Below are 19,605 nucleotides of genomic sequence, written 5' to 3'. Positions count from 1 at the left end.
GAGTCCAGTAGATGGCAGGCAGCAGCAGCAGCAGCAGCAGCTGTGATTCAAAACACTAATCTGTAATTCTGAGAGGTGGCATGAGGGGGCGGGTGACATCGGTGACATCACGATGGCGTCACTGGTGACTTCCGCTGCTTACCATTTCACATTGCATCGATTCAGCGGTGCCATTTGGCCAGAATGAATCACCTTTATGAGCCTTGATTAAATGCTCATAAAGGTGATTCACTCTGGCCAGAATGAATCACCTTTATGAGCAATGAATCACCTTCATGAGCCTTGATTAAATGCTCCTTTGAAGGCCACACATCAAAGAGCAGCAGGTCCTTTATAGCTTAGTTCGATCATAATGATATTTGCATTAAATCTGCATTCAATTATTTGTAACCTTGTCTGGAAAATATATCAACTTGAAGTTGCTAAATGGGGCTGAGAGCTGGGTGTGGAAGTGACTCACCAAAGTGACTCAGTCTAAGAAGTCAGCTAGCCTTACATAAATCTTCATCATGTAACACTATCACATCTAAGCAATCCCTCCTACTCAGTGATAGAGGTCACGAGAGGTCATGGGTTACTTAATGTCCTATTGAAGGTGGAGTCAGAGATTCTTTAGAAAGATTGTTGATACTTGAACTGGAGATGTTACCAGTTAGCCATTAATCATTGACCGGTTACACATGTCGGACATAGATTAATCTTGCTCTTCTTCTGTTTACTGCACTGCGCACCACCCAGGCCTAATGGCAGCTAAGGTTACCTAGTGGTGTTGCTCAGCCATTGGTGACCGCTTGTAACGCCACCATTCTGTCCACTAGAGGTGTGTCATATCATCTCGTCCATGATAATACCGGTATCATTTTTAATATATGAAGAATTCTAGGGCTGTCCCGAATACCATTTTTTAACATTCGGACCTTCGGCAGAATTTAAAACGAATATTTGAATATGGTGGAGGCGGACTCCGGGGTTTTTTTTGGGACCTAATTGTATTGCGGAGTTTTGCACAGTGGCGACCGGATCTTTGCTCTCAAACCACAAAAAAATGTGATGGCACAACAGTCTCCTTCTGTACATTATTCTATGCTTTCTTTTGATTTTCACACTGGCTAGTCATTCTGTTTAATTTGTCTTCTGATTAAATCGGAACCGTTGAAACACATTGTAGGAAGCCTCTGCAAGTAATTGGTTGCTGGCAGACACTCTGTGCTGCAATAAAATGGTTAATCAGCAGTGCCGTGCACTGTAGAGCCGATGCGCTGCTGGTTCTGCCGGCCTGAATAGAATATAATGTCTATAGCCTTACTGTTGTGTGTACAGCCTTTATAGACTGAGCTGAGTAGTGATGCGCGGGTCGACCCGTAACCCGCGGGACCCTCAAATGGACCTGTGGGTCGGGCAGCAGTGATCGTCTGTTAAATCGGTCTGTAAATGATATTTTTACATTATTGGCTATTACTGTCATGGCATCCGAAGGTACTGATGCGTTGAGCAGGTGACAGTCCGCGGTCGTTTTCAAAACACACTTGTGTCACGCACTCCAAAAGAAACTTGTTGAAACTTTAAACAATAATTTACTGTACAAAACGGGGGAAACAAACGTTGACAAAAACGGTTCCATAATTCATATTAAATTCAAAAGATAACGAAAAAACAGCTACAAGTGAGAGGGAATAGTGATAAAGTGGTAAAACTTGGCATTGATCCACAGCCTCAGACGGATGCGCTCAAGCATGCCGTGCGCACAAGCTCAGTTGGTAGGCTATACTATATTTTCACATTTTTAACAATGTAAAAAATAATAATAAAATAAAATAAAAAAATGAATATCGACTACCTACCCATAGAAACAAATATTCGAATATCCGAATATTTGGGTACAGCCCTAAAGAATTCGCAACCTGATACACGCAATATTTTGACTTGTTGACATATTGACGTCATACTGTTACCCACGGCAACAACTAGCATGGCTGAAAGTGAAATTATTACAGACTCTGCGGTGGTTCCAAAAGAGGAGCAGCTTCAGTAGTGTGGAATAAACTGTGGCGTCCTGAATGTTTTATGAACAGCCCCGGACTTCTCAGACTCTTTTAGTGACTTATTGCTCAGAGGGAACTCATCCAGCGGCTCCTCTGGCAGCAGCACAGCATCAAGCCTTTGGTAATGTAAACCCACGTGCCGTTTGTGGCTCCACAAAAACTCCATATATGAATGTGTGATAGTTGTGGTATCATAACAGCCTGTCACAGGTTACAGCGTGATGATTAGAGGTGGGAAAAAAAAACAACTCAATCATTTAGGATTTTACTAAAAGAAGGAAATCACCTGTTGATTTATATAAATAGATCCCAGGGGACATTTTTTGTATTTGTGAGCTGTTTAAATGTGTAATATGTGGTGGATTTTATTTCGTTGAACTATTAATATCGTATACAGAATCTGAATCTCGCTCTGAGTTACTGTTGTTGTTTACAAACTAAAGAAATGAGAGATCATTTTTGTTTTTACTGAATATTTGAAGGCAAACTGTAAAACTATATCACTGATTTTGTTGCAAATCTATTTTCTTAACTTAAATATGATGATTTTTTTTTTTTAACAATATGTCATATTGTCAAGAATACTGTTACCACAAAAATACCCTGAAATTTCATGATAGTATTTCAGGGCCATATCACCCATCTTTATTGCCCACCGTCCAGTCTCCCCTCCAGGTCGGCAGGGTACGTAAACAGCCCAGTTTTGAGCTGCAAACCCCCTTTAGCAGTGGTAACGACAAAATCACCGTTAGTGCAGTGTCAATGCAGCTAGTGATGTCAGCATTATTAACAGTGATAAGGAAGTTGTGTGGCTCAAAATGAAGCTGCTTGCTCAGAGGATGGCCACCATAGCTGTGTTCGAAACCGTCCACTCACTCACTCACTCACTCACTCACTCACCCTTCCCTATTCCATGTTTACTATATAGTGCACTACATGGGGAACGACTGAACGAGATTTCGGACACTAACTGAAATTTTCTGAACGTCGTTGCGTCAGTAGCTGTGCCGTATACTCCTGTGACGCAAGTGGACGCGCCAAGCATCATGTAAACAAACCGGGCGCTTTGAGGATGATCAAACTGTATGGCGGTTGTACTTTTTGTCAATAAATTGTTGAAATGTCAATGGTGTGGACGTTTGGTTTTGTCAGCTACGGTTGTGTGTCTGCATTGTGAGCTGTAATAGCTCACGATAGTGCACGAGCTACAAGCTCCCTGGCTCGTGCGAGCTAAGTGGCTATTGTTAGCTCGTGAGCTAACGTTACCGGCTAACATCCTATTCGTTTCTTTTCTTTTTGTGCCATCTTTGCGGTTGTTGTTCTTCTTCTCCTCTGGCAAAAGACGACCGCATTGCATTGTGGTATATGGGAGTAAAATGTAGGGTACATCGTTTGTTCACTCACATTTGCTGTGCATTGTGGGTATTTTATAGTCCACTATACAGTGAATGAAATTAACCACGGAGAATTCGAACAACACTACAAAATGGCGAACACACTATACAGTGCACTATATCCGTGATAGGGAGCGATTTCGAACACAGGTCATGTCTCCGCAGCTGTAATTGCCGAAGGAACGGCGCCCACTAGCTCCCACCCATTCTCAGAACCCATCGGCTGTATTCGGCGTCTGACTTCGGGCAGACAGCGATACAGCCTCTGGGGGCAGACCCCCGATTTTTTGGCATTCCAGTTTGATTTGGGCGGAGGAGGCACATTTCCGTTTCCGACTTCTGTTTATATATAAGTAAATATGCTGAACCATTGCGATGGATTCAGAGTTGGCAGTGACGCAGGTTATGTTCCTCCTCGTTAGTTCACCGCATGGAGCGCTTAACCTGGCAACAACTGCAGCCGGCTCAAACGTGATTGGTCAATATCATGCGGACTACAAACAGCCTACAACTGGAAACCAAGTCTCTTCCGCTCTTCTTCCGGAGGCAAGATCTCCGGGGTTTGCCTACAGACTCTACATTCACTGAATGTAGAGTCTGTGTATAGAGACTAGCTCCCGCCTAACCTAGCTGATGCACAGTGCAGTGTCCAAGGCTTGCGTCAGCAAACGAGTGAAGACTGGACAGTGGGCACAATATGTTGACGCAGCCAGCTGGCTTTCTGTCTGTGAGCTAAGCTAATAAGCTAGCTTGTAGTTAGCGTTGGCTCGGTTGTGACCATTCTTTTTTTGTTTCCAATTTACAGAGCCAGGGCTGTGTATGAACACCAGATTTTTTTTTTTTTAATGGACACAGAACAGACAGCTAGTGAGCCGCAAGAAGATATTTGCTGAAATTGACAAAAGGTGTACTAGATTAGAATCAGACTGCACCTTTAAGCCTTAACGTGGTGTGAATGTTTCAAAAAGTGGAAAGAAATCTGTCAAAGAGGTGAGACACTTCCACCTAACTCCAATTCTCATTTTATGCTATTTAAAAAAATCAAAGATCTTTAGAAGGAAGCACAAGATTAAATGAATGTCAGATGATTTACTTCTAAGCTACGCCGTCTGACACAGGATGGAGAGGATGTCAAGTATAGGTGTGTGTTTATGGATGTACATGCGTACCATAGTGTGAATGCTGTAAGCCACAGGGCTTACTCAAGAGAGTAGAGGAGACAAGAAAAAGAGAGCTTATACGTCGGCACACACAAGTGCAAAGAGACAACACAATGCAAACACACACAAAACAGCCATGAAAATAAAAGCTGGTGTAAGCTGACAATAAGCTGACATATACACACACACACTGAGCTCACACACATCCTTGCCCAGACACCCACACTCACACACACATTAAATCCATCAAAAGCCGTCATCAGCGATCACTCCGCTGCCTCTGTGGAGCAACAGGAAATGTATTCCTCATCAAAGTAACGATTAGCGGGTGAGATGTCTCAGTCAGAGCTTGTTTGCAGCATCAGCTCAGGGTCTTAGCTTCTGCATCATGTGTGTCTGTGGCGAGAAAACCCCTTACGTTCCTCAATGGCATGATGACAGCAGTCCTGAGCAACGGTTTGCTCGTGGTGGAGACAACTACTGAAGTCAAATATCTACTGTGTACCACCACTTGCATATCAGAGGATAAATGTTAAGAAGAGATCGCACATCTTCACAATTATGAGGTTAAACAGAGGAAGGAGAAAGTGGGTATTCACAGGTGGTTGTCCAGGTGGGTAAAGACAGCAGTGTGCAGGGAGAACGAAGGAGGAAGAGGTGCGGAACAGATGATGGTGTGTGGAAGAAAGTAACATGCCAGGTTTGATGAAAAAAAAAAAAGGTGAGTCAGGGAGGAAAAGAGGGAAACAACTCAGGGGTCAGATTTTTTCAGTTCACTTACCTGAATTCAAATAAAATTGCTGTTTCATTTTACATTTTGAATAAAGACTCTGCATTCAGTGCTTCGGGATGGGAGCAAGAGCAAGTATGCCCCCGCCTACCCAAACTTTTCCCCCCTACATTTTGTTTGAAGCATGAACATGTCTTGTAGGACCGAAGAGTTCTGCATCACAACTACAAGCACACGCACTGCCTCTCCTTTAAAAGTGTGCCCCTGACAGATCTGGAGCAGCATCCCTGGAGTAACTCTGATGGAACTGAAACATCCTGCTTCTATTACGCTTTCAGAGTCATAACAGGGTTAGAGTCATGGCAGTGCACTTTGCAAGGGCCGGAGCTGTGACTCCTCCTTGGCATTGACTTACAATGACTTTCTGTATATGTTATTTTCTGTCAGTTTCTGTCAGTCCTAACAAGGTGCTGCTGTTGTTGCCAACATGTAAAATTCATAGGGATGCACCAATTTGTGGGTGATATATCAGGATTGGCTGATATTCGCCTTGTTGACTGCCATCGACCTATCTGCAAATAAGATGGCATTCACTGATGGCAGTGGCCAATGTTTTTCTGTTGTGTCACATCAAAATTTTCCCTGGGACGCCTCCGGGACAAAAAGACCCTGTTAACTCACCACCAACGTATCAGGAGACGCACCCTATTTGTTCCCTGATAATGCAACAAGGTGAACAACAAATCCATTTTGATATCAGCAGGAGGAGAGCTAGTTAGCGTTAGCTGTTAGCAGCTGGTGGCCAGAACTAAAGGCTAACAGAAATTGCATTTGTTTATCTCGTAAAATTTAAGTTTTGGCAAGAAACTTGAATATTTTTTGTAGGCCGACCCGGAAGTTAGCAGGTCCCTGGTTCCCTCGTCAAAAGCAGATGGTATGTTTCTATTGAATTTTGGATTATTGAGAGAATAACCTCTGTGGCAAACAAAAGTTTATGACATTTACGTGTTTTGTTCAGCAAGATAATCTTCATTAATGCTAAGTAAAAGTAAAACGCCAATGTTGGCCAATAAACGAACTACACTGCAGTTGCATGACTTAACGTCGCCACCACAACGAGGCTGTAAAGCTGTGTTTGGCGTGATGACAGTCTGTAGTCTCATTTATCCACTTATTAGCTAAATGCCTACTTAACAACACTTAAAGGCTTTAAAATTCACAAATGGGGTAATTACCGTCGTATTTTAAGTCATACAACACAACCTGAATCTCTTAAGCTTGTGTTAACCACAGACATTATTTCAGGCATCTAACCAAAAACTAGGCCTGCAGTCTCCTGGTCGACTAGTCGATTATTTGGTCGCTATGCTCTCATCTGACCAAATTCTCATTAGTTGAATAATCGCCGTGTTACTTTCATAAGGAGAAAAGTGCTACATCAACAGCTTTCCAGGATTAATCCATTATTTCCTGCGGCAGGGGGGACAGGCTAAGTTACCTGTGAAAATGGGGGTGTTTTCAAAACCCACCCTTTGTTGACAGAAAGTTGAACTCGCCCACCCTCACGCTCAGCGTCGCGGTGACGCAGACCTTCTGTCTGTTTCTGTAAGCTGAAACCATTTCCTTCAGTGGAAACGAAGCTTGTATTTACTTGCACTTCACAGATAAGAAACAATAAATTGTGAGGACAGTAAAGCCTCCACTAAAATGGCATTTTAAGTCATGTGTGATTTATCCTGGCTTCATTTGAGCAGAGGAAATCTCGTCGCTAGGCTAATTTATACAATGTAAAATGCCATAGGCTTGTGCTAAAAACATTAGCATGTTGTATTTGCTTGGAAAACGTGTTTAGTATAATACAGCTGTTTTGTTGGTGAATGTTGTGAGTTGTAATGGAGCCACATTGAGTGCCGTTACCTTTGTTACATGTTGCTGTTGTCCCTGGTTTTATATGAGAAGAGGAAAAGATCGCTAGATGCTAGGCTAATTTATACAATGTAAAACGCCATAGGCTTGTGCTAATAACGTTAGCATGTGGGTGGAAATGTGTCCAGATAAAGACAAGTGTTTGTCTGTCAGTTGTGCGATTTATAGTGAAGCCAATTTGCGTAGTTGTGTTTGAAATTGTCTCTATTAAGCCATATTTAATGTGTGTTTTGAATCAACTATATAAATAAAGTTTGATTTGAACTGAACTTTACAGCACTTAACACAGTCCTCCACTGCAGAAGTAAAAATAACATGCCAATTTTTTTCCCCCACGACTAATCGATCAGTTGAAGATGATGTGCGACTTTAGTTGACCAAGATTTTCTTTGGTTGACTACAGCCCTACCAAAAACCCATTGAGATGAGGGAACCGTGAGTGCTAAAATACTAACTCATTCCTGGGATTTAGGACTCATTCCTTCACTGCTCTATACAGTTGTTTAAAGGGCGAACTTCTTGATATTTCCACAACAATATGAATAGGATTTTAGGAGTTATGATATGTATATGTAGTAGAAAGGGACTGTGAAGCAGTTCTTTTTTTCTTTTTCATGTGAAAGGAGGCTATGTTAAAGGTTACTTTATACATTTCTATTTTTGAATGTATGCTCTTTTAAAGATGTTGTGAAAGGCTGAATGACTTAAAAACAGTTCAGTTGTTTTTTTTATAATAAAGACTTCTGTTATACCTAAAAAAGAACAACAACAAAAAAACATTGGCTTCTGCTATCCACCAACGTTTTTATTTTAAACATTGGTATCGGCTCAGAATTTCACAATCGGTGCACCCCTACAAAAAAAAAGTATCACTTCTTATGCACCAGAGCAGGATTCCTAGGAAATGCCTACATGACACTTGACTGCTGTTTGAATAAAATGCCTCATGAATTGGGCATCACTATGTCACAGATTAGTTCTTCAGCAAGGTGAGGGAAACTAAACCCTACTGATGAAATAGAGTAAAGGCAGGGCAAGGTGGATATAACAAACACAGGAGTGGAGAAAGTGGGAGCGGAGAGAAAGAAGAAGAAAAAAAAAAAGGAGTCACTGGGCAAACACATAAATAGCATGCTCACCATATACTGGACAGTAGAGCTGGACTTGCGTTTCTGTCCTCAGGCGATTGATGGATGCATGGATTTATTGACGGATGGATGAAGGGATGATAGAAGAAGGGAGGGGGAGATAAAATAACCAATGACAAAAGTGAATGAAACTGGTACAAAGTGAGAAAGAGAACTTGTGCACTCTGATGTCGATGCGGCTTTCAATCCTTCAGAAGAACAGGATCTGCTTGGACAACGCAGATGAAGGACAAGTGTTTCCCTTCAAGTGTTACTGCAAAAGTATGGAGGTGCAAGCACAAGGAAAAGGAGCAGTGGTTTGAGTGGGAGTCATCAGGAAGAGGACATAAGAGTGAGAAGCAGATCACAGAGATGTGGTGCAGATGACAAAACTGTGGCCTGCTCTTCTTCTGTCAACAGATCAGGAACATTTGAGGCACCAAGGAGCACGATGGAGACATAATGCAAAATTGATTCGGTCAGAATACAAAAGCATTCTCCCCGAACTCATTTTAAATTTAAAATCACAACTGGCTCAATGCTTGTAAAGCTGTCACATGTGGAATTTATGCATCAGTAAATTATCACCAGGATCATTTGGGGACATGGGTGCAATCAAGACCAATCAAAACCTCTTGTACTTGTATTTTGTATTCTTGTGAATTTGAAATCTGTTGGATTGTTTGTAGCAGTTTCTCAGTTGATTCTACCCTGCTACATGTCATATCTTTTAGAAACAAAAACATAGACACAGTGTGTGTCATCAATACAACAACACTGCATGAAATGCTGAATGGAGTGGCTTTTATGGGCAGTAGCTGGCAACATGGGAGGCTGACGGTGGTGTGTAGTTAGTGCCAGAGAGAGACTGCCTGCTTGCTCTGAGCAGGTGTTACAGCAGAAAGAAAAAAGTCAGGTGCCATTACGCGTTAATGAACCAGCTGGAGAGGAAGAAGGAGGAGAGGCCGAGGAGAGGAGGTCAGAGTGGCCAAAAGGACATGTGGAGGGAAGAAACAAGAGAAGAGGGAGGGACGAAGGAAAGCGGGGATGGCAGCAAACGAAGAAGACACCTTTAGAAATGGTTTGGGGTGAGTGTGTGGGGAGCCTGTTGCTAGGCAATGAGTGCGCCGCAGTGGAAGTAAGCGTCTATTTCTGTCGTCTGAGTTTCCAGGGTCCAGACTGGCAGCTATTCCTGGAACTGGAGTCACATTCCCTGCTGAACCAACTGAGCAGGGAGAAAGGGGAGGGGGGCCATGCGCGCACACACACACACACACACACACACGCGCACATGAGCAAACCACACTTACAGACACCCACGCTTACGCACACTCAATGTGCAGGCATGCTCACGCCCCCATTTGTGCTTTCGTTCTCTTTTCGAGCCGACAAACAAATGTGATGTATTCACACACAGTCACATTTGCATAAACAACAAACACACACCTGTGTGTCCATGTGTGCGCTCGCAAAGCTCCACCAAACATAATGTACAATGCAGAGAAGCAAACGCATTCTTTTGCATGTACGCCACGTTCCGAGCTTTGTCGCACACTATCATGCATACATGCTGCATACACAGACACGTTCATGGAAGCTTTGTGTGGGATGTGTTACTGCAGTGTGTGCGTGCGAGTGTGGGATGGTGAGAGATCTTCATTAAAGGATGAACTGGAATGTGGGGTTAAAGACCAGATGGGGTGAGCAGGAATAGGAAGCACTGAAAGACGAGGAAGAGGCAGAAATGGAGGGATGAGAGGCAGAGGAAGTGATGAAAAAACAAATGGGGAGGCTGACAGATGGTTACATTTAATAATGGAGATGGAGAGGTGGCAATGAGCTGGATAATGCCGAATCAGAAGGATGTGCTACTTGAGGCTTGAGCTCTGACAGGCAACACGCAGGCTGACAAAAGCACAAAAGCATACACACACATGTATACGGACACATGTCCACAGATTTGTATCCAGAGTAGGGCTGCGGCTTTTTAAAACAAAATTCAAATGAACACAATGAGCTCATGACAGACACAGAATTAATGAAAAAAGTGAGCTACAGTGGGCAAAAGTGAGATTAGCCAGTGGAGTGGAGTGGAGCAGAGAAAAAACACCAGAGAAGAAGAGGCAGAGTTTCTATCTCTGGGAAATTAAGCAAGAGGGAGTGAAAGGCAGAGACGTGGGAGGAAGACGTGATGACCCTTACCTTGACATCTGCCTTTTTGTTGAGCAAGGTCTTAGCTGCTGCAATGACAAACAAAGGCAGAAATAACCAGTCAGAGGTGGAGATGAGCAGAAACAGCTAACACAACAATGACTTATTTCAGTGAGTCACATCTGCTACATCTTTAACCTACATTGAAGGGACTGAATTCTTTTGACTTTGTGGAAAAATGTTCTTTATTGACCTCTGTAGTAAAATTGTCTTTTTGAAAAGCAATAGCTCAGTTGAGGTAGTCGTACACCAGGTTCACACTGGACAAATGTGCTTCTCTGCTCGTTTCTAATAACATGTAGAGCTCTGTTTCTATCTGCCCGTGTGCATGTCCACATCTCTCTCGCTCTTAATTTAGACAAACGTGACAAATACGTGGTACAAGTAAGCGTGGGATGCATACTTTATCATATATAAGAATCAGATCACTTATGTCATGTATAATATATCCTTTATATCACTCAGAATGGATTATCAGTGTGTCTTCCTGGCAGATTTGCCTTAGAACAAAAACAGGCCAGATGCCGAAAGTATCGCTGCAGATCGTGAGCCGGCCCCGGAGCTGGTTCCCAACTGGTCCAGCCACGGGGTCCAGATTTCTCCTTTGTCATTACTTCAAAGTCTACACAGTTTAATATCTTTAGTGTCATACTTGTGTTTGGCCATGTTGTCCAGCTACTTGTCAGGGCTGTCAGTCACTCTACAGCAGGAAAAAGCACTTCAAAATAAAAGCTCTGTGCCATAAATTCAGAATGGATCCACAACCCACTTTTGGACCGCTACCTACCAGTTCAGAACCTAGCTAGCTGGTTAACATGGGCGCCAAAAGGTAGCATGCAGCGCGCCATGGAAATCTGTGCGCTTTGCGGTGCTTCCGCGTCCAGTGTGAACCCTGCTTTATTCCGAAAGAGCAAGAGCACCCCAGCACCTTGGTGACAGAGCACTGAAATTCTGTTTCACGGTAGCAGCACTGTGACTTTTCCAGCCACCATGATACGTGATGTTATCCACACTTATTACACAGCTTTGTTGAACACTTGAATCTGATTGGTCATTTATGGCATTGGCATTACACCTCTTCCTAACATTCATCGAGTGATGGCACTCTGGCGGATGGAGTGCGAAAAACTGTCCAGATATACAAGGAGCGACCATTGAGCTCCGATCAAGCCGAAGCAACGGCTTGCTGTTGCTCTTAAAGTAGGTTGGAGATGTGTAAAGCTTCACCAAAACAGAGTTAGGGTGAGTGGTTTTTCAAGCAAGCTACATGTTGTTTAGCCTGTTTGCTGAGAAGAAACTGAAACTAACTAACTAACTAACTACACTCGTTTGCATCGTGTCCAGTTAGTAATCTGTTATATTTTTGAATAGCAGACCACTGCTATGGATACAGTTCTGATCACAGATGCATAGCAGATGCTATAAGTTCATTTTAAAATAGTGCAATCATTTCTAAATAAATACTTTGCATCCAATTATTAATTTCGTAACTAAGAAGCCGTGTAATAAGTGTGATACCGTACAGCGAGCAAGTCATTATCGTGAACTGAACCCCTTCAGGATGATTAAAAACCTGCATCACCCTGTTGGGATTCATTTCCTAATAATGGCGCGCTCGATGTACATTATCCCCTAAATGTGTTTTCCTTCTAGTGATGCTGTGCAGCCATTAACCTTCTAAAAATAACCCCCTGCCAACAATCAATACACGAAATCAAGCTCATTATGCAATCGCACGATCTGAAGTAATTGAAAATCACTGCCCCTGTTAAATAGGTGCATTGGAGTGATTTAATCAGGTTTTATAGATCTAGCAAGGTACCACCTACAGCTCCAAAGAGGATTTATGCTTAAAGCCAAAGCTAGTTGGTCAGGCGGACAAGGAATTATTGCAGTGTTGCATCTCAACTCAACACACATCAACTGCTTTAGGGTCACAACTCATTGCTTTGGTTTTTTAACAATACAGAGACGTTGTTGCCAGTGAAATAAAAACGTACTCCAACTCATTGTTTCACATCAATTCTTGTGCCAAGGTCCCCTCATGGTTGCGAGGAAGCCGAAACAAAGATGGCTGCCGTGCAAGACCCAACAATAAGCCCTGCCTTAAAGAACTCTGTGGGGGCCTTAAGGAGGATTTGTCTTCAGTCTGCTCTCTAATGAAGGGTAATGAGGGAGGGAGTGAGGGTAGGAGAAGAAGAACGATACTGTAGACTCAGTCCTCTGATGAACGTAATACCCATAATCCTTACAACAGCGGAAACTGCGCCCAGACAACAGAACGGTCCGCAGGGCATTCACCATGACTGCACTGCTAAAGCACGGATAGCTAGGTGGTCCAATTGCCTTAGATAGATACACCTTCACCCAGAAGGGCCCCAAAATAAGAGCCAGACTCTGTGGTGGTTTGCCAGTGGAGGCTGTGGGTGTGAGGATGTAGACAGAGGATTAACAATAACACGATGCCAGATGTTGACGAGATCAGATGGGCAAAGGCGTGTATTTTCACTGCTTTAAGGTTAAAACAAAAAATGCACTAGCAGACCTGTTGGACCTTTACAGCTGTAACCCTGCACTCATATGAGTTGATTATCTGTTTGAGTTCACATCTAAACGTTACAAACTATTTTGATTTCTCGGCTGCCATGTTTCTATAACTGTCGATGAACCACTGGAGAGTCAACAGTTCAACAACTTTCTTGATCAGGAAAGAAAATACTTTTATCCAACTGGGAGCTAAAATTGAACACAGTTCCTCGTGAACTTGGGATGAATTACATGTTCAAGCATTTTTTTCATCTTTGTGAATCATGTCAAAAAGGCTACATTAATGTCTGAAGCACAGAAAGGCTGGATTAGTCCTCCATATTGGAAGCAATTTCCCCATCTCACACTTCTGATTGGTGTAGCAAAGAATAGCTGCAGCCTATTAAAGAAGAGAAAGATGGCTCTATCTACCGTATTTCTGGGGGCGCTGCTGTAGAAATCATTATGGGTGCAACTTCCAGTGAGACAGTGAAGGTAGCAGTAATGTGGTTAGTCACACAAACTGATCTATGATTTGTCTAAACCTAACTAAGCATTTAGTAAAATGTGTTTGCGGAGCTCTGGTACCTGCTGCACTGTCTGTAATTGTATAACCAGGCTTCATTAAATCTGTGGCTTCAACAACAGTGTGTTGAACATGCAGCCTGAACCAAAGGGGATTGTTCCTGTAACCAACAGTGCAGTTGACATGAGAAATAATAAAACCAAAAGAGTTTGACGAGACATGGCAGGCTAGTATTAAAATCAAAATTTGCAAAGAGAATGACACCTAGAATGACAGGTTTGTCACTAGACATTGGTGCGAGACATTTCTGTCGATCCCTGTCTGCATTCTCAACCTACTATTACTTAATGTTACTAATATGACTGAAGTCTGCTGCTAAATGTGGTGTTATGTTTCTCTCAGTGCAACTCCGATTTTAATAAATCAGCAGTTATAAACGTGTAAACTGTCAATCAGGCAGACGAGTGGAGCATTAGCTGGAAACACATCACGTTTATTCACTTTACACGGAGCTACAATTGAACTGAATTGTGTTAAATATTCACTGAATGTGTTAGTGTCTGTTTATGCGTTGTAAAATGTCATAAACAACCAATGCTGTCAGATGGCTGTCACAGATGACAGAGGTATGATCACATTATCCGAGTAAGGTGTTACAGGCGTTGTGTTACACACTGAAATTCCCAATCGCTCTAGGACAAAGGAGAGGTGCACCATTACCAAACCATTGCCACTGGAACACACCAGTTCCGACTGAGTGGTGAAAACTGCGCCCATAATTCACGCAAGGTATCGTAGGGGCTAGGAATAAGGTGGGTATGTTTCCGCTGTCTTTATTGACACTTTTACTGTCAGTAAACACTATGATGTTTTTGGTGGGCGGGTCTTGGCTGGAGGCAAAACAATCCTCCGCATGATTTAGCGCTAACTAGCAAGTTCTGTTGGCTTGTTTTAGGTCCCGTTTATACAACAACTATTTCAACTGAAAACAATAAACTTTAGTTGCGTTTTGGCCGACCGTTTACACGACAGCGGCGTTTTGGGTGCCTGAAAACACAACGTTTTGAAAACGGGTTCCAGAGTGCAACTTTTTGGAAACGGCAGCATCTCCGTTGTAACTTGCAATATGCAGTTCCTCTGAAAACAGAAACTTTTCGCACATGCGCATTACGGTTCCAGTCACTAGGCATGCGTGAGAAAGTCGACCGTCACAACAACAATGGCGAGCTGTGTTTGTGCTGCTCACCCTGTTGATTTGAAGTGAAGTGTAGATCTGTTACTGTAGCAACTCCACCTCGTCGTCCATCCAGACAAAGTTATCTGTGCATGCTTTCGCCAGCGTGTCTTCTTTGTTTTGGTTTGTAATCACCGCATTGTAGAGGAAGGCGCTTCAGCACAGGCGCATGGCGTCATGCCGTGGTGTTGCTTTGCAAATTTACACTGCCACCCATTGGCCTGGCGTGCATACTACAGCGTTTCCAGTAGATTTTGCGGCTCCGTTTGAACGGGGATCGTTTCACTAACGTCGTCATATAAACGCAGAAGTATTTTAAAACCAAAGGACAGACTTTTCCATTTTTAGAGAAACTGTTGTCGTCTAAACAGAGCCTAAGACAATGGAGGAAGATAATGACACTAGTGCGTTCAGAAATACCCATTCCATATGTCCATATGTGGACTGTTCTTAAATTCAGAGCGCTGTCTGAATGAACTGTTCAGCTATCCAGAGCACCGGACTCTCAGAGCGGCAGAGTGCACTCTGAGCAATCTGTCTGTGGAGACGGAGCGGCAGAGCACCAAGTGAAGTGAATGTGCGATTACCTTAACTGTTCGTTAACTCATATAGAAATATAACGCGACCTTGTCTTCGTCCAACAGGGCTCTCATTTTATTGTAGAGCACCAGACTGAATTTACGAATGCACCATGTCAGGTCATTCACTCTCCAGGACTGCGAGCGTAATTCGAATAAGTAAACACTGACCAATGGGACCAGACCGGCCAACCCGTATGCTCTCACTCAGTGGATGGATGATGTCACAGGAAGGTTTGTGGTTGATTACTATGCCAATCTTACAAAGGAGGAGGAGGAGTTTGTTTTGCTATCTAAGCTAATGTTAGCTAATGCTTTAAAAAATAAGCATTACAGAGAAATTCAATATTCCTCTAAATACCTCCCCAATTTCTAGAGAGATGGACATAATAACCTTTAATACACATAACGTTATTCTTCCCTACAACACTAAATACTTTTCCTTAACCTGATATGAAGTGTGCGCTGCACGTGAGCATTTTTCATGATCGCCTCCATCCAGTCCTTTTGTCTTATCACATTTAACCATAGCTGTCTTTTTTTTTTTTTTTGACAGGCAGTGGCAGCTGGTATGTGTTCACATTTAGGTTTTTAGCCAAGACTCCTTCTATTCTGGCTCCCAATAACACAACAAGACAACATTTTAAGACTCCTATGGAGCCTACACCCCTGAGACTCAACTCAATATGATATTAACTCAATCCTACAGAGCAGATTTCCCTGAAAACAAAAAGATATGCAGCATGTCCAGATACATGGCAATGTGACCATAAAATAACAGTATGAACTGGTGAAGGAGTGACAGTAGAAAAGTAAGAAAGACAAAGTGCCCATCTGACAGTATTTTTGTCATCGTGAAATCTTTTTCTTCACCCAAAGGAAGGCAAAGGAAAAGTTTGAACCACTGTTGTACATCAAGGGCCAACAGGTTTGAATATTAAATCATCTGAAGACACAAATTACATTTATGTCACATTACAAATGATGTTCTTTAGCAGTATGGCTTGATTATAAGAAATACACCAGTAATTTGGGAAATGCTGTTGCCTATCACCGAGTCCCAGACTCCTTCTCTCTCTCTTATTCCCCTCGACATAATCCTTGCTGGGACTTTTTAAAGGGGCTGAGTGCAATTTCAAGTCTAATCAGATGCAATCACATCAGCAGCCAGCCATGTTACATAAAACACTATTTCTGGCTGGGTTTTTTTTCCTCCTTCCTTCCCTCTGCCTCTCTTTCTTTCCCTCTCTCTCTCTCTCTCTGAACATGAGACACAGCTCCTCTCTGATTTCCTCACGTTCGTTTCCAAATACGCTCTGAGCCAGGGACACTGAATTTTCAGCAGAAGCCTAAATTCCATGACAGGGTTCCTTCACATTTTCCATTTCAAATCCCATACTTTCCCAGACTCAAATTTCCACACTGCTCTCAGACCATATTTGACATCTGAGTGCAAATAGCCAACTTGGATTTACCTAGTGTGGTTTTTAAGTCTAATGACAAATATCTCTGCTCAAAGTGGAAGTAAACTAACGAGTGCTACCCATATTATTTCCCTTAAAGGCATAATTCACCCAAAAAATGACCATTTGTGTATCAATGAATCATGCAGCGATACCTTGAATTTGTGAAGAAGACTGTTTTTCTATCCAAGAAGCTTCTTCAGTTCAGAACTGAAGAAGCTTCTTGGATGAAAGGCGAAACATCTTCAAGAAACGCAAGCAAGTCCAGTTGCCTACGATAAAGCACTTACGAGTAAATAACTATGTTCACCATTTCTGTGGAGGCATGCTAGAAAAACAGTCTTCTTTACAAATTCAAGGTATCGCTGCATGATTCATTGATACACAAATGGTCATTTTTTTGGGTGAATTATGCCTTTAAGGATGTCAAATATGGTCTGAGAAATCTATGGAGCAGTGTAGAAATTTGAGTCTGGGAAAGTGGGATGGGAGTTGCCCAGTTGCCTATGATATAGCACTTAGGATTACCATGACCTGGATGACTAAGAATCTTCACCGACAGTTATTTACTGATTAGGGACCACTTTAACAACAGTAACTGTACGTTCAAACCAACAGCAACCAGAGTTTCCAAAACGCCGGAAGTCATAAATTTTCAACAAGAGCCCGGCGACTTGGGCGACCTGGTTGTCAGCCATGAGTCTTGGGCGACCAAAGCGACTGGAGAAGGTCGGGAGGAGAATTAAAACTAGTTTTACTTTATGGTAATGAGCTCTGATGCGGTTCGGCAACAACCAATCGGAATGCTGATGTGCTTCGATGAAGTAGGTCCCAGAGAACAAGCCATGTAACTTTGGTTCCTATAGCACACTGTCGCTGTTCGGTTACAGAGACCAAAATAAAAAGAATAAGGCTTGGGGCCGTGTCGCGGAGATGGTTGGTTGGTCTGATGAGTTTTAAAGTGTGTAATGTTAGTAATAGAGGAGAGAATTGCAGGCTTTATTGTTTAACTGTGACCTTTTTAGGTGTTCTATTTCCGTTTTCTCTTTTCATTGACCAAACATAACTTTCTGTAGGCCAACTATGAGCTCAACTGCGCCGCTTTCCACTAGTCCACTTTGCGGCTCCTTTAAATTGACAAGCACGATCAAACGTGATGAGTGACCAATGCTGCCACAAATATTTTTGACAGTCGTGCTTCTTGGATGTCCACGAGAGACTTTGCCTCTTTGAAAGCTTCTGGTTTGAACGTACAGTGACACTGACACTCATATCACTCATGCAGTATAATTCAAGCCTCATTTACCTAGTCGTATGCTCAGTAGTTCTCACATGCATCCTAAAACAACCCTGTTAGTATTGGAGTCTGGCTTTGAAGAGAACTTCTTCAATAAGTTTCACAGTGGCTGCTAACAAGTGGCTAAATGAGACTACAGAACATCATCACTCCAAACACAGCTTTACAGCCTTACTAGGGTCACGACGCTAAGTCATGCTGCCATGGTGTAATTCTTGATAGCCTTACATTAGCCTTTTACTTATGGTGATTGCATCTCAGTGAGTTCATTTGTGAGGATTATGCTGATGAACAAAACATGTAAGTATCATAAATGTTTGTTTACCACAGAGCTTATTTTTTGCAATAATCCAAAATCCAATGGAGAAATCCCATTGTTCTGATAAGGGAACTAGGGTGATGCTACCTTCTGCGCCAGCCTACAGAAAAATGTCATCCCTGGACCACTCTATGTTATCATTCCCCTGCCATTTTTTAAGTCTTTTATAAATAAAATTGAAAACAGTTGCCTGCTCCAAATGCCATAAAAACTATTCTGTTTTGGAAGGGGAAATAGTCTGGAAACACAAATATGTTTTCATACTGTCTTTTCTAATTTTCCACACGTACCCTGACCTGGAAATCACTACAATCACGTTCCATACTTTTCCATACTGGGTAGGAACCCTGCCATGAGATTATCCACTGGGCAGTGATTTCTTGGGAGGAACAGAGGACCAATCACAAGGAGGCCGGCTCAAAGTCTAGTGGAGCTCTGGCTCAGTCCTCTGAAGAAAAAATTACATCCTTACAAGTGGACTTTTAAAGCTCTCACTTGAAAAGCGTGAGAGTAATCAACCACCAGCCGCCTTTTGTCCAACCTTTCTTCTTCTACTTTCCTGCCTCATAGTGTCTCAAGTTTGAAGTGGGGTTCACACATTCAGCGGTCGAGGGGGGTACTCATAGGAAGTGGTAAAGAAGCATTAGATAATCTTGAGAGATGTGAGATTGGCATGAATGTGCATGGCTTCTTGTTTTGCTGTTGTTCCTCCTTCCAAAGGCTGATTGTTACTGAGGGGAAGAAATTGGGTCAGAAGAGTGTCAAGATCATTCTCACATATTCTCTGATGGCTTGGCAAAAGAAGAGGACATGAGAAGATCAGGAGAGCAGAGAGGAAGAGTAATGAAAGTGATAAGGGTATTTCATTGGGCTTGTACCAAACACCATTATTGATATTTAAAAAGAAAATAAAACTGCTATTTTGCTAAAATAAAATGGCGTGGATTCCAGTGATGAAGAGGAAATCTCTGTGGCAACCTGAAAAAAAATCAATGGTAGCTTAATTCAAACAGAAGGTGAAGAAGCAAGGGGCGCTCCTTACCTTGCCACAAATTACACATGAAGCAAGAAG

The 19,605-nt window shown here is 42.5% G+C and overlaps 1 protein-coding gene across 37 annotated transcripts in view; it reads right to left on the bottom strand.

The window, feature by feature from the left end:
- The window catches only part of camk2b1 (calcium/calmodulin-dependent protein kinase (CaM kinase) II beta 1), a 132,264-nt gene that overhangs the window by 35,183 nt on the left and 77,476 nt on the right, over positions 1–19,605 (bottom strand). For 16 of the 37 annotated variants that reach the window (XM_078170526.1, XM_078170542.1, XM_078170528.1 and 13 more), the window contains one exon: positions 10,582–10,616. In XM_078170526.1, coding sequence (XP_078026652.1) covers positions 10,582–10,616 — 35 coding nt within the window. Of the gene's footprint in view, positions 1–8,391; positions 8,425–10,581; positions 10,620–19,605 lie in introns of all 37 variants that reach the window. The other 21 variants (XM_033619416.2, XM_033619438.2, XM_033619415.2 and 18 more) reach the window with 3 other exon arrangements.

The sequence above is a fragment of the Epinephelus lanceolatus genome, chromosome 9 (genome assembly GCF_041903045.1).
Source record: "Epinephelus lanceolatus isolate andai-2023 chromosome 9, ASM4190304v1, whole genome shotgun sequence".
Taxonomy (NCBI): domain Eukaryota; kingdom Metazoa; phylum Chordata; class Actinopteri; order Perciformes; family Serranidae; genus Epinephelus; species Epinephelus lanceolatus.
Note: the sequence above shows the minus strand (reverse complement) of the source record. Positions and strands in the feature narration are given on the sequence as shown.